This window comes from Acipenser ruthenus, chromosome 42 (genome assembly GCF_902713425.1).
Source record: "Acipenser ruthenus chromosome 42, fAciRut3.2 maternal haplotype, whole genome shotgun sequence".
NCBI classification, from domain to species: Eukaryota; Metazoa; Chordata; class Actinopteri; order Acipenseriformes; family Acipenseridae; genus Acipenser; species Acipenser ruthenus.
This window is the reverse complement of record NC_081230.1, coordinates 9,825,373-9,840,642: the sequence shown is the minus strand read 5'-3', so window position 1 is coordinate 9,840,642 and position 15,270 is coordinate 9,825,373. Positions and strand designations below refer to the sequence as shown.

Genomic DNA, 15,270 nt, shown 5'->3' with positions numbered 1-15,270 from the left:
GTGTAACTTGTCCTGGAGCGCTTGCCGTCCGATTCTAGTTTCGTAAGCAAAAAAATAAATAAATAAATAAATAACAAATACCACACATACAATGAGACTCAGTATCAACTTACAGATATGACCATCAAAATAAAACTAACTTCTGGCAAGGAACTTAAATGGCTACTGTATGGAGTTTCAATATATAACGTGCTTGGTGTATGAGGAGTGTTATAGAACCGCAGGAACTCAAAATTAAGAGCATCTTCATATTGCATGCATGCATACATCTATGCACACATACCTAGATACATGCATATATTCCTGCAGAAGCGCACGTGTATTAGAACACCCCATTGCTTCTCTTTGTTTTGGTTCGTTGTGCATATGAAATCAAACCACTGGAGCTGAAAATATTGGAAAATGTCAAAATAGGCAAATTTCGTATTTGTCTCATTGAATTGATTTCTTTAATAGGCCACACATGCAATCCATTTCAAATAGCAGGAGAAAGGAACACCTGATAAAACGCAGGAGACTTTTTAGAAGTTGTTTAATTAAAAGCACAAAGTGGTCTTTAATTAACATTTTCACAGAGGAGCTCCTATTGTGTCTGTATCACCGATTACTGACCGGAAATTGAAATTCTCACAGCCAGAGGTTTTCATGCAGATGGGTATATAAAGGATATAATTGAGAAGTTTTGAGGTGTTCTGATATATGTGCACACCACTGTGTACTGAACAACCTATCAGCGTTATATATATATATATATATATATATATATATATATATATAGATATCTATCTATCTATCTATCTATCTATCTATCTATCTATCTATCTATCTATATATATGAATATATATATATATATATATATATATATATATATATATATATATATATATATATATATATATATATGAAAATATATATACACACACGCATAAGTGCATATGCAAAAAAGCTTGTAAAATATTTTTAACACACACACACACACACATATATATATATATATATATATATATATATATATATATATATATATATATATATCTATTTGCTTGTATAAAAACATTATTTGGTGGGCTTTTTATAGCCTGTTTTTTTTTTCTCTGATCCAATTATGCTGTCATAAATTTGGGCGTATATCGCGTCTTAGCCTTAACCGGACAGTTTTACGAGCAACTGATGCTTTTGTCATAAAATTTACGACTGCCAGTTTTATTATTTTCCTCGTACGGCCTATAAAACAACAGCGATCAGAAAAGAAAGAGAGAAAAGCCTTACAGCAAGACTGAGGGAGAGAAAGAGAGAGTGAGAGAAGAAAATAATAATACAGAGAGGCTGACTCGCACACTCTCTCTCTCACACACACACTGAAAACTTACCGTGTCTCATATGAAGCTTGGTCATCCAGGGGTATATCTGGGGCAGCGGGCTGTCGTCGACTTTGTGCTGGTGTTGTTGTCTTCGCTGCTGTACGGGCTGTTTCGCCTCTACTTTGATTTCACCGGTGCCGCCGCCGTCGCTGCTTTTAACGCAGGTCTGCCCCTCCGCTTTAGAGTAAATCCTGAGCCCGTCCGAGCCCGGAGCGAGTGTGGAGGACGCGGCGGTCTCTGTGCAGGGTGAAGCCCGGTCCCCGGGGTCGCAGCCTCCCAGAGTCGAGTCCATATCCCCGCGGCAGTAAGAGTTTGCAGGAGCAGAGGCAGGGAAAGGGAGGGTGAGATCGAGCCCACCGTAGCAGTACCTGGAGGCACCGAGTTCAGTGGCACAGCCATAGTTTCCGTAACTTTGCATGGAATAGGCGGACGGCTCCTGAGCTGCTTGCTTGTAAAATGAATTTGTTAGGTACGCGCTCATCTTCAGCTGTACAGAATTATATTTGTATAATGCTACTGCTACAAAAAAAATATAGAGCGTTTATTTTAATTGTATTATATTAATGTTATAGTTTTTTTTGATCATATATAGATAGATAGATTTTTTATGTGTTTGATTTGTGGCCCTTTGTGAAGTTCGGGGGCTTTAATCCCCCCAAAAAATCAAACGAGCACGATTTATAGGTGGGGGGAAATTCTGCCTTTTTCCCTTTATTCTACGTGCGTTGCCCAAATATGGGATGCTTAAACAGCAGCACGTGATTGTGTTGGCCAGTCATACATTTGGCTTGATCACCCCAGTAGGGCGTTATTGATGGAGCCCCCGTGAAACGTGTCTGCTTAGCAGGGCAAGGAGCGACCGCGCCGAGACCCTGCCGGAAAAAAAAAGTCGAGGACGATGGGGCGACAGCGCCACCTGGTGCCAAAGCAGGGGCACCACACTTGCTGTCTCGTTAAAAAAAAAAAAAACTAATAAAATTAAAAAAATTAAAAAATCCAACATTCCACAGCGTTCCCTGGAATAGAACGCACGTAAATAAACACAAACACGCGCATCCTTGTGACGTCATAGTGCTCTACAACCCCTTTCCAACGCGCAGCTCCGTTCTCTGCGTGATAAAAAGAAACAAAAACACAAACACAAACGCTTCTGAAATAAAGGTTAGCTGCGGTGATACTGTCTCGGAATCTGTGGTTTTTTTAGTTGTCGAGGTCCTCCCCCCCCTCCCCTGCAATTGTATTTCATACGCATGTTATAACTAAATCGATGTACGTTTAAGTTGACCGTTTTAATAATGTTTGCATGCCTGTATTTGTGGGGACTTCTCATTATATTGATATTTTTTGTAGTATTTCTACCTCCAGTCAGGCAAAAACTCCACACACGGTGAAAGTCGACAACAAACTAAATATTTTGGCACTTTTTTTAAAAAGGCATGTTTAGTTCTTAAAAAGGTGTTTTACAAAGTGGGGACGAATTAATATCTTTGTGGGGACATTTTCTCAAATTTTGTCCGCACGTTGATAGTAATACCTGACCCCCCCCCCCCCCCCCCCCCCCCCCTCAACGATACACACACACACACACTGGTTAATGTATGGAGGTATGTTGTTCGGTTTCTTTTGAACACGTTGAAATATCGTCCAGTCACTGAATCAATGTTTTAAACAGTCCTCGAGTCCTTGTTTACAAGGAGAGATTAACTTGGACGTTTCAATGTCATAACGAAACCTTTCTCTATTTCTGTGCGGCTTGTTTCTTATTCGAGAAACAAATGGAAAGGATTATATAGCATTTCATCTTCGAGGATGAAACGACGCTGAAAACATTCCTCTCTTAAATGCTCCCCGCCCCCATCCCTCTGTGTAAATCCTTCGTTATTTCAAAGATTACAATGGCTTTATAAAAAAAATGATTACACACACACAACGCGCGCCAATTACTTCTACTGGCACCGCTGTAAACATACTTGGAATACAATGACAATGCAATATATAACATAGGCCTAAATATCACACATATCAAAAAACTAATGGAAGATATGCGTGTGTGTGCGTGTGTGTGCGTGCGTGCGTACGTGTGTGTGTGTGCGTGCGTGTGTGTGTTTCATTAACGTGGTAAACAATCTGTCTTAATTTTATGATGCAACATGTGTAGTTTTTTTTCATATTTTATTATGGATATATTTAAATCACCGTAACAACCTTCGTAATAATAATAATATACAGAAAAGACTCTTACCACTACATCATCATTATTATTATTATTATTATTATTATTATTATTATTATTATTATTATTATTAATAATAATAATAATAATAATAATAATAATAATAATAATAATAATAATAATAATAATAATAATAAAACCCGCGTACACATTGAAAGTTTTGAACTTCCACCCTCGGCAATGTTGTGAGGTAACCATTTGATCCCATTTTGTGTAAATGACTGACGTTGAAACTTTGATTACGCTGTGGAAGTCTTCTTGAAATAAGCCTCTAAGGTCATAATATTGTTTATTTGTTATCAATATTCTCAAGATTATTAATAATAATAATAATAATAATAATAATAATAATAATAATAATAATAATAATAATAATAATAATAATAATAATAATAATAATAATAGCGAGGCTATGAAGAAGAAAATACAAGTCAAATGTACTTTATTTTTAAAATAACAATATTTATTAAATACTGAGCACAAGGCGATTGGTCGTGAATAGTATACAGTACATTATTTTTTGTGTATGAATCATGTAGGTATTGTTTTTATTATTTTATTGTTGTTATGATTTCGTTCTCATCTCACGACGCATTTTCATCCACGTTGATATTTTTCTTCACTGCGGTGCGAAGCACAAATAAAACGAGAAATCTTCCACCAAAAAAAAAAGCTGCAAAATTGTCACATAGAGACGCGTGTGTCGCAGTGTCATGCTATTCATGTATGAATATTAACAACCCAACACGAGCCGGCGAGTCTGTTCAAAAGAGACTTGCTGATCGGTCTAAATATATTTACACACACACGGAAGTGGTATTCTTTCTTTCTTTTATTCTTTTGAGCACGGTTTTAAAAATTGCAATAATATATTACAAAGATGAACAGAAAAAAACAACAACACCAACATATATATATATATATATATATATATTTACAGACAAACCAAGCAACAGTGTGACGTAATTATAAACAGGGATAAAATAATTGAGGAAAAAAAGAAACCGGATAACATTTACTGGGCGAAAGATATATGACCACAATAGAATTGCATTGAAGTATTTGGTGTGGAGTGTGGGGTGTGGGGTGTGGGGTGTGGGGTGTGGGGGGTGGGGTGGGGTGGGGGGGGGGACGGACGGGTCGACAACAACAATGATTGTACGAAGTATGTTTTTTCCCCCATTTCTAACACTTAAAAAAAATAGTTTCTTAATTAAAAGACTTCAAATGACTGGATAATACGTGGCCTCGTTGCAGTCTTACAGAGCGCCTGAATTGCATACAATGTTTAGTTTATTATCAAGTTGTGCCAACAACATAGGTAGTTTAGTTAAGGGTTACAGCGACAGTAAAAGTTTTTTTTTTTGCCTTTAAAGAAAGGAGTTTTTTTTGTTTATGTTTTACTCTTTCTGTTTTTCTTCCTCCGTCTCTTCTTCTATGTCTTCTTTTTCTTCTTCTTGGGCTTCCGGACCGGGACCGGGTTCGGTACCGCCGGGCAGAACCGAGCTCTGATTGCTTTCCTTCTTCCATTTCATCCGCCGGTTCTGGAACCAGATTTTGATCTGGCGTTCTGTTAGACAGAGTGCGTTGGCGATCTCGATCCGCCTGCGCCTGGTCAGGTAGCGATTGAAGTGAAACTCTTTCTCCAGCTCCAAAGTCTGATACCGGGAATAAATCTGGCGACCTCTCCGTCTATCTGAACCGTACCCAACCCCTGCAAAAACAGAACCATAAAAAACTAGACACAACAATACAACCTTACCAGTCATTCTTAAAGCATATTGAGCTGAACTCAAATAAACACTAAAACAGAAATGAGAGATCAAGGTGGTAACTTTCCTTCTTTCTTTCTTTCTTTCTTTCTTTCTTCTCACCTGCTTACTCATTTAATCAGTCCATTTAATACAATAACATGATTTTTAAATACAAATACTAATAACGCATGCATTTATTACAAATTGAAAACAGGGACTGATCTATAGTTAAATACCATGCTGGCATAACGCATGCAATGGTTGGTTGATCAACCTCTGTAATTATTATTATTATTATTATTATTATTATTATTATTATTATTATTATTATTATTATTATTACTAGTAGTAGTAGTAGTTTGTCATGCTTAATAACTTATTTTGCTCCGCTTTCTTGTACTTTGCTATTTAAACCCATGTAAAATGGTCTCAACACTTGTAAAAAAAAACTAAAAAAACCCCCCAAAAAAACAAGCAGGTTCACAAAGATGGATTTTGGAATGTAGTAGTGGCGGTGTTTACACCTCTGTTAAAATCCCCTGCTCATTTCAAAGGGCTGAACTGCCTCTCTCATAATTCTTTTCTATTCGCGAATGCTGGAAGAGTTCCTGTAAAGAACAGTATAGGACTCCTCGTTTCTTAGCCTCAATGGTACAGACGGAGATCCCTCGCTCCAGCAGCAACACAGAGATAGGTCTAACCGGACATGCTTTATGACTCTCATAAAACGAAGCGGCGCTTGTTCTGTTGCTGAAGATGGTCATAAAACGGGCCAATTCCTATAATTTATCTCTGGGAGTTGTACAACTTACCACTGTGTGAGTTCATTCTCTGCATCCACGGGTATATCTGCACACCGCTTCCTTTTTGCTCCTGCCCCGCAGTCCTGCTCGGGTCAGTGCTGTAGTCCTGCGCTATGGAAGACTGCGAAGTGTGGCCCATAGCCGACTGCCTGCAGCTGGGAAGCATGTCTTTATCTTGGTAAAACACATTAGATCCGTATTCATAAGGTCCCCGACTGGAGCCGAACACCACGTTTTCTTGGGGCGAGTAGAAAGGGGACGAGTATATCCGATTCTGCGCCACGGCGGCACCGTATGTGGAGAAGTGCCTCACCGGGTCATAGGCGGCGGTGTTCAGGGCTACGTTGGGTAAAACGTCTTGCCCTGCGCTTGCTAAATGGCAGGAGAGCGACGGGTTAGTGAAATAGGAATTCATAATGTCCCCCCTCTCTCTTTCTCTCTCTCCTTCTCTCTCTCTCTCACTCTCTCTCTTTCTCTCTGTCTCAGACGGCTTGAATGTTTCTATAATATTTATTTCGGGACTCCGGTTGTAGACGCAGAACTAGATTGTTATAGCTTAGGCTCCACTCAAAGACGGACGAAATGACAAAGTCAGCTGACCAGCTTTCCGCCAATAGCAAGCCAGATGTCAAAACAAGGGAAAAATTGCCCAAGCTTGTGTTTATTTCCCCAGCCGAAACTAAGTATCCATGTATATTATATATAACTATATTAAACAAAAAAGGATTTATATTCGGGTACTTTTATTTATAGATCACATATTTTATGCTGTTATTCAATTAATGTATTTACTAAAGAGAAAGATATATTGGAAAGTGTATGAAATAAAATCAGTTTTGTAACGGTAGCCTAGAAAATCCTACCTTATATATATATATATATATATATATATACACACACACTATATATATATATATATATATATACACACACACTATATATATATATATATATATATACACACACACTATATATATATATATATACACACTATATTATAAATAAAAAAATCAAGCATTTGTGTTACACTATATAATCGCGATAGCGAGGACTATAAAATTGATTTTATTAATAATATATCTCCTTGAACAAGAATGCAGCACGTGCAGTTGCTATTCCAATAATGTAATTAATTAATAAACGATACCTAAATACTGCCGGTGTTACTCTCTGATTTAAGAATGGTCAAATATCTCTACTTGTATTGTGCCCGACTCGAGCGCTATGGCGTGCTTTACAGAGCTGAGGGATCGTGTTTGCTCGCTTGTTTGTTTGTTTGTTTGTTAATTTTAGGTTTCATGTAATAGCTCATTTTAAGAATGCTTAGAACACATCTCCACGCTAACAAAAAAAACCCTGCAATCTATTTCCATTACATCGTTCATAAGACACAAGTAAAAGAGATCCATAAATAAAGAGAGATGGATTCTTTATTAAATACAGTGTCAGAGAACGGCTCGTTTTATCCGACAGATGCGTTTCATTTTCCTGAAGCTTCGCACCGTTTCCCGGCGCTGTAAGATTTGCTAATAAACTAATATGATACTGAATAACTATGTAAAGCTCATAGCAAATAAACAACAAACAATACTGTGTGTGTCTGTTGCTCTTTTTTTTGCATCAGTTGACCACTGTTTCTTCCTAAGTGGACACTTTGGCGTTTTATTAGGTGTTCCCAGAGAGCAAATGCAATTAAATTGGTTTATTGGGTGTTGTTAAGAGTGTCGTTAATAAAACTGCACCTTTGCGTCGATGCTTTTTTTCATTATCTTTCTAATCTGACAGGAGAGAGAGAGAGAGAGAGAGAGAGAGTGGGGGTGCAGAAACATTGCCTCTGTCCGAGTCTCTGTACAACGAAGTGGACACGTTTTCAAGTACATATCTATCTATCTATCTATCTATCTATCTATCTATCTATCTATCTATCTATCTATCTATCTATATATATATATATATATATACATATATATATATATATATATATATATATATATATATATATATATATATATATATATATATATATATACACACTGTATTTTACTAAAATGAAATGAAAGAAATGAAAAAAGGACAGTTGTTTTTTTTTGGAACAAACTGTTTCAATAATTTTAAAAAAACATTTATTTCAGGACGTCTGGAACCAAAGCCTTTTTTCTGCTGTGTAGAAAGAAAAGTGAACCCAGTGCATGTATATGCATGTGTTTGTTTTAGCAATGCGCAAATGTGACTGGGAAGGGGGTGCAGGCGATTGCCCCCACGGCAACACAAAGACATGCCGGACGCAGGAAGCGTTTTTCGATCTTTTTACTGTGAAAGAATGCGAGAACCCCGATGAAGGTAATAAAACTATACAAGCGGATAAAAAGACGAGGATGCCCGATTCACCAGGCTGGCTATTCGAGCCGACTCCCCCCCCCTCTCTCTCTCTCTCTCTCTCTCTCTCACCCTCATACAAACACAAGCTAACAAAACAGAGGACAACTGAGACGTATTGAAAAGAGAACGCAGCTGTGCACACTGTAAATATATTCAAATATGTATCAGAAATCATTCAATATATATATATATATATATATATATATATATATATATATATATATATATATATATATATATATATACATATATGTAATCCTATCTGTATTTTCATTATCTATCTAAAAACGTTTAATATATATATATATATATATATATATATATATATATATAATATGCACACATACTATAAAATATTTTAGTTAACAAGGCGATTTATATATATATATATATAATATATTCTTTCTGTCTCTCTCGTATATATATAGCTATTTTCAATTTGTTTCTATTTTCCTGATTCGTTATTTATTTAATTATAAGATCTAATAAAAGGTGCCCCAATATATTATGAATTATATCCACATTTTATAGGGTTTATTTTCAAACCCACGAAAGAACGGGCATGCGTGGTTGAGCGATCTATCTGTTTATTTATGTATTTATTTATTTCAATTCTCCGAGGGCTGCAGGGTTTCTCTTAGTTCGCTATTTAACGCATTTCACACAAGCCTCCCGGCGTTTCTGTGCCGTACCTGTCACCCTTACCCGCGGGTTCATTGAGTCTCGACTCCTCGCTTTATTTGATGATCAAAAAGCGAATGGAAAGGGTTTAAATACTTTATCTCGTGCACTTTGTCACACGGCAACCCGAGTTAAAGGGGCGTATCATTTTTTTTAATTTTCTTTTTTAAAAACACTCTTTTTTTCCTGCCAATCTTTGCATATCAGTTGAAGAAACAGTTACATTATTTTTTTCTTACAAACCCCGTAAATGTATTCCCTCTAACTCCAGCATTCCTATGAATACAATTATTTGCAAAAAAATATGCAGAAATGAGTTTTGCAATTATTCGAGTTCCAGTTTTCAAAATATAAATAATAATAGTCAATCGGCCCAATAATAACCATACAAAATAGTAGTAACTACATATATAAATACACAGATATATAAAGGGCAAAGTGAAAAGAATCTTGAATTATCTGGTGCAATCAAAAGAATTAGGATTTATAATGAAACTAAACTTTTTATTTATTTTTATTTATTTATTGCAAAAACAAACAAAAAAAAGACGAATGTATTAAAAACTGTGGAGCGGTGGCCTTTAATGGCTTCCTACGCGGGGGAGGCGACGGTGTGACTTTTTGAATAGTAATCGTGTCGCACTTCACTTCACACAGACCCGTGTGCTGTTCTCAATCTCACTTCTCATTAGGCGAGGTCGTTTCTTCTTTTCTGGATTTTTTCGCCGGACGGGTTTAGCACGACGCGGGAGAAGCTATCGATCGCTTACAGCAAGAACGGCCGACGTTCCCTCGAGTTATTCGCCTTCTCGCAGATACTAAACAGCGTTGTGTTGTGCCGGAGGGAGGGGGGCGGTTTTGGAGAGATGGTGCGAGATGTTCGCTGGAAACTTAAGTGTTTTATTGCAGATCTGCAGACAAGCCAGACACAGAGACCGGCTTGCTGGCAAGTGATACAAAACCAGCTGTTAACAGCCACAGAACAAACCAACGAGACTGGGGGACACCGCTTAACAGCGAAGTGATTACATGGCAGCAAACACTGGATCCTATCTGTGTATCTGTTTCATAAGGGAAATTATGCTGTTGGGTTTCTATTTTCAAAGTTATGTGCAGGGCAACCTCTCTTAGAGTTCACACGAACTGTTTTAGAATTTCTAAAAACATCATAAAAAATCGTGATATAAAAATTGATTAATATGAAGTACACATAGGCAGAAAAGTGATGTGTTGCATTTCTTCATCCATATATATATATATATATATATATATATATATATATATATATATATATATATATACACACACACACACACACACACACACACACACACACACACACAAAATGACATGGATTATACACAGATAAGACACTTAACATGGTAGAATTATACACACAGTGACCGGAGGGGATATGGGCACACACACACACACACACATGTTCTGTTCTTTATTAATGGAATGTAAGACAAGCCGGAACAGCCATGGCAATTATAATAATGTAGTATCTTGTCACTCGAGTCTGGATTCCCTCACACGCGTTCTGTGCCCATTGTTTGAAATGCACACTTCCTTAAGAACCCTAAGGGGAGGACCGCACCACTCCCGCGCTTCCGCACTTGCTGTGTACACGCCTCTAATGCATCGTTTCCACGGGGTGTCTTGTCAACCCATTTACTTCAATGGATCGGGTTTTTTTTCTATTTAATAGTCTGTTTGGACAGTTCTATCTGACATCTCAGTTATAGTAAAACGGCAAAAAATGTCGAGTTAGTCTCCAGTATTGCACCCCCACCGCCAAGCTACGTTGAAATCACAGATCAGCATACATGTGAGGATATTGTAGATATGGAAGCTTACCTGAATGCGTTTTCATCTGTGCGCTTTTTGAAATGTTGAAATCCATTCTCTCTTTTCACGTGGGCTGACTTCTTTCTTTCTTTCTTTTTCTTTTTCTTTCTTTCTTCTTTCTTTCTGTCTCTTGCTTTCTTTTTTCAATATCAACAATTGAAACATGACTAATTTTGCGGAAACGAAACGTGTTAAGAAGATAAAAACAAAAAGCACACGTACGTTCTTGAATAATGAAACAAAACTAAAATGGTTTTGAAAATCGGTTGCAAAAGACATTTGTTTAATTTATAAAACATTTGCTTTTACAGCACACACACACACACACACACACCCACACACACACACACAGACACATACACTCACACACACACACACAGACACACACACTCACACACACATACATACATACATACACATCCAATTATCACATAACTGTAGCCTGCACCGCTTTCTAGTCGTTTGCTGAGGTCATTCAGAACACACCTTGGCTACTGCTAATGCATCCGAGTTCTCTTCAAAGGCTAACAGATGGGGTGCCAATGTTCCTGTCAAACTAAGCCGCAGACTCGGCCATATGCAGACCATTAAAAAACAAGAGATGTTCATTTTTCACTGAGCTCGTGCAGCAATTCTACTGAATGTTCGGCACGCTTGAAACCACAAGGCTGCTGTTTTAATATGCATGCTATACATTACTATAGGAGGATGCATTAACACGAAGCATGCCATTTAAACGATCAAACCCCAAAGTATACAGCGTATAATGGCCACGTTTTGTTTGCCCATATTTAAGATGTTTTCGTGTTTTTATAATCGTGTAAACTGTTGATAAAGAGATGCATTAAAAGCAAGGCTGTTTGAAGCTGAGCAATAGAAAAAAAAGACCTTGTACTTTTATGACGCGGTTGGTTTTTCTAATCTTATCTCTTTCATTCTTTTAAGGGCTCGTGCGATGCTTATCAACGCGGATCCAAGGCTGCACGCACTGAGAAGTCCGCAAGGAGAGTCACTCAGGGGACGCGTTTGATTATTCGAATGGCCTGTGATGTCAACGCCGACAGATTTTCGTCTGTAATAAAGTTTCATTGTATTTATGTGTGTATTGGTTTATCAGCTGAAGCCATGACGCGTTTAAACCGAACTATTGCAATCAACGGATTAGAAACGCACGTGTTTTTTTTTTTTGGTGCTCTGAAAAATATAGAAAGTAATTGATTTTAATGTGTTTATCATCTCTTGGAGTTTCAGATTGAATTCCTGACACATTTGCTTTACTGCATGCATTGACCGATACTTGTTACCTAAATCGGACAAGGAAATGGGCCCTTGGTTTATCAGTTTATTATTATTATTTATTTCTTAGCAGACGCCCTTATCCAGGGCGACTTACAATCGCAAGCAAATACAAATACATTCAAGTGTTACAATATAAGTCATACAATAAGAACAAGATATAAAATGTATAGTTTTGTTTTAGTCAGATATGCGGTGGTAGTTGTATATGTATTTACTGCATAAACACATCTGTAATATTCATCAATGATGCATGCCATTGCAAAGAGAATGTAATAACTGCCGTCCTTCCCTTAGAAATGTATGGCATGACAGCCTGCAAAAAAATGTATACACATTGCAAACCAAACGTGTGTGTGTGTGTCTGTGTGTATTTTGTCTGTCTATCTGATCTGGAACAATACACATATCTGGGCACTTATCACTCTTCCTTAAATGCGCTTTACTTGCTCTTATCTGCTTCCTATTTTACTGCATTTAATCCTGTACTTTACAGAGTACTGTAATCTGCCACTAGTGTTATTCAATCTGTAGTATTTTGCATTTAATCGTATCCTGATGTAACTATCACTGACACTGTTATCTGCTCTGATTACTGAATTGTATTTTGTCATATACTTGTACTTGCTAGAAATGAAGTCATTGTGTTTTATCTTGCTCTTAATTGTATTAATACTTGTACTGTGATTCTTGAAATGTATTTTTGTTTAGGACTGTAAGTCGCCTTGGATAAGGGCGCCTGCTAAGAAATAAATTATTATTATTATTATTATTATTATTATTATTATTATTATTATTAATAATAATAATAATAATAATAATAATAATAATAATAATAATAATAATAATAATCCAAATCTGTTTATTCAGTTTTAGGTTTCATTCTGCAATATTTGGTTTGGCAGCGCATATATATATATATATATATATATATATATATATATATATATATATATATATATATATATATATATATATATATATATATATATATAATAAAAATCACGGGTGATTCTGAAACATTATTATATTTGTGTTATGAATGAGTCTATATAATAAAACACGCATGCGTGTGTGGTGAATAAATATACCAGCTGGCATATTGCCCTTGAGTTTGTTTTTTTAAATCACACGTCTCGCTGTTCATTGACACGCTAATTTGATATAAAGTTTAATCGTTAACAGAGCCTTGAGCTACACTGGTGGTATGTTCATTACTACAGTAAGGTTTGGGTTTTTGGAAGTGAATATATATATATATATATATATATATATATATATACAGTATATACACAGCAATCTGGTTCAAATGAACAGATGCTGAACACAGTATAGCGGAGACTGCCAGGAACGGCAAAACCACTGATTGCAAATATGATTAGCTTGTGTAATAAATCAATATCTGTCGTGTATTTACATAAAATAAACATTTTTAATAGTCAACTAGCAGCGAACGTGCGCTGTGAACTACAGCAAGCAGCGAGAGGAAAGTGAAGGGCCATCGTTGCTGTAAACAGCACTCCGCCGGTATAAATCTGCGCCCGCTGACACCTCCGAGCAATTAAAACCTGATCAATAAATTATTCATCGTTTTTATTATTATTATTATTATTATTTATTTCCATCAACGGGGCCAAGCGCGCAGACAGACATTCCATATGTGAGCTCGCTTGTCATTGACTACAACTGAACACAAGGGGGCAGTGCGGGCTGTTATCCGTAAACAACAGCAGTAAACACGGCAGGGGTCTTCTGTCCTGGATTTCTGCAATCCACTGAAATGAAATGAACTGGTAGGCCAGTAACGTGCGCGGCTCGCAGTTGAAAACACACAGCAATCTATCAGCCGAATAGAAACGTGTTCAAAAGAGAATAGAAACTATAACATTGTTCATATCGTTCATACGTGTAATCTGTGCCTTGAAACTAATCACCCTGCAAAACATCTTGTTCAACATAATAACAGAAATATTGAAAATACTCCTAACAGTTCTGTTACAGCTTGGACAAATCAATCTATCTATCTACCTACTATCTATAGACAGATAGATAGATAGATAGATAGATAGATAGATAGATAGATAGATAGATAGACAGATAAACAGATGGTTAAGGTAGAATTTTAAATATGTAATAATCTTCATGACGTAGGCATGTATCACAATTATTATTCCAAGAATAAATATTACTGCATTCTTTGTGTTGCAATAAATAAATAAATAAATAAATAAAAATAAAACAGCATATTATTACACAACTCAAAAAACCTCCAAAATCCACCTGTTTTCTTCTTCTTTTTTATCAAACCTCAAACATATACACAAACTCGTTAACGCCAGCACAATGCTGCAATAAAATATGAATAATAAAATCAGAGAACGCCTATCCATAGTGCATTATTGTATTATAATAATAATAATAATAATAATAATAATAATAATAATAATAATAATAATAATAACAATAATAATATACACTAACTGTGTAGATCTGCCTACAAGGCAAACAAACACATTTGCACTTCGTATTGCATATTCCTATTATTATTATTATTATTAATATTATTATTATTAATATTATTATTATTATTATTATTATTATTATTATTATTATTATTTTATTTTATTTTAAAAATATATCATTTATTGCAGAAATACATCTCCATGAAATTGAAGCTTGAAAATAGTATGCAATGCACTGACGCCATTCTGCCAAAGCTGAAACACCATTCAACACAGTATCTATCAGAGGCTGAACAATACTCTCACTTTGCTTGTTTTTCCCCTGCAGTCATATATTAGATATTACACTACATATAATATTGCTGTTAACTACTCCAAATAAGTAGCGAATACAGTCCTGCTAAACCACGCACGAGGAGTCTCTTACTGTGGAGATGATTTTTGCTGTA

General features: G+C 36.1%; 3 protein-coding genes and 1 long non-coding RNA gene across 5 annotated transcripts in view; 1 reads left to right on the top strand and 3 right to left on the bottom strand.

Annotated features, from left to right (window-relative positions):
- Positions 1–2,056, bottom strand: part of LOC117962248 (homeobox protein Hox-C5-like) — a 2,277-nt gene extending 221 nt beyond the window's left edge. The window contains exons 1-2 of the mRNA XM_034001335.3: positions 1,372–2,056; positions 1–34 (exon numbers count right to left, since the gene is read on the bottom strand). The exon at positions 1–34 is cut by the window's left edge and continues 221 nt beyond it. Coding sequence (XP_033857226.3) covers positions 1–34; positions 1,372–1,843 — 506 coding nt within the window. The 5' untranslated portion in view covers positions 1,844–2,056. The remainder of the gene's footprint in view (positions 35–1,371) is intronic.
- LOC117400970 (uncharacterized) overlaps positions 1–12,160 on the top strand; it is a 16,656-nt gene extending 4,496 nt beyond the window's left edge. Inside the window, exon 2 of the long non-coding RNA XR_009311473.1 lies at positions 12,009–12,160. This is a non-coding gene — a long non-coding RNA (uncharacterized LOC117400970). The remainder of the gene's footprint in view (positions 1–12,008) is intronic.
- Positions 1–15,270, bottom strand: part of LOC117962250 (homeobox protein Hox-D3-like) — a 76,048-nt gene that overhangs the window by 58,402 nt on the left and 2,376 nt on the right. The window lies entirely within an intron of this gene.
- LOC117400967 (homeobox protein Hox-C6-like) lies at positions 4,726–11,347 on the bottom strand. Its single transcript, XM_034001334.3, has 3 exons — positions 11,073–11,347; positions 6,162–6,524; positions 4,726–5,309 (listed from the first exon to the last, which is right to left on the bottom strand). Exons 1-3 carry the CDS (start codon positions 11,116–11,118, stop codon positions 4,996–4,998), a joined length of 723 nt encoding a protein of 240 aa, XP_033857225.2. The 5' UTR covers positions 11,119–11,347; the 3' UTR covers positions 4,726–4,995.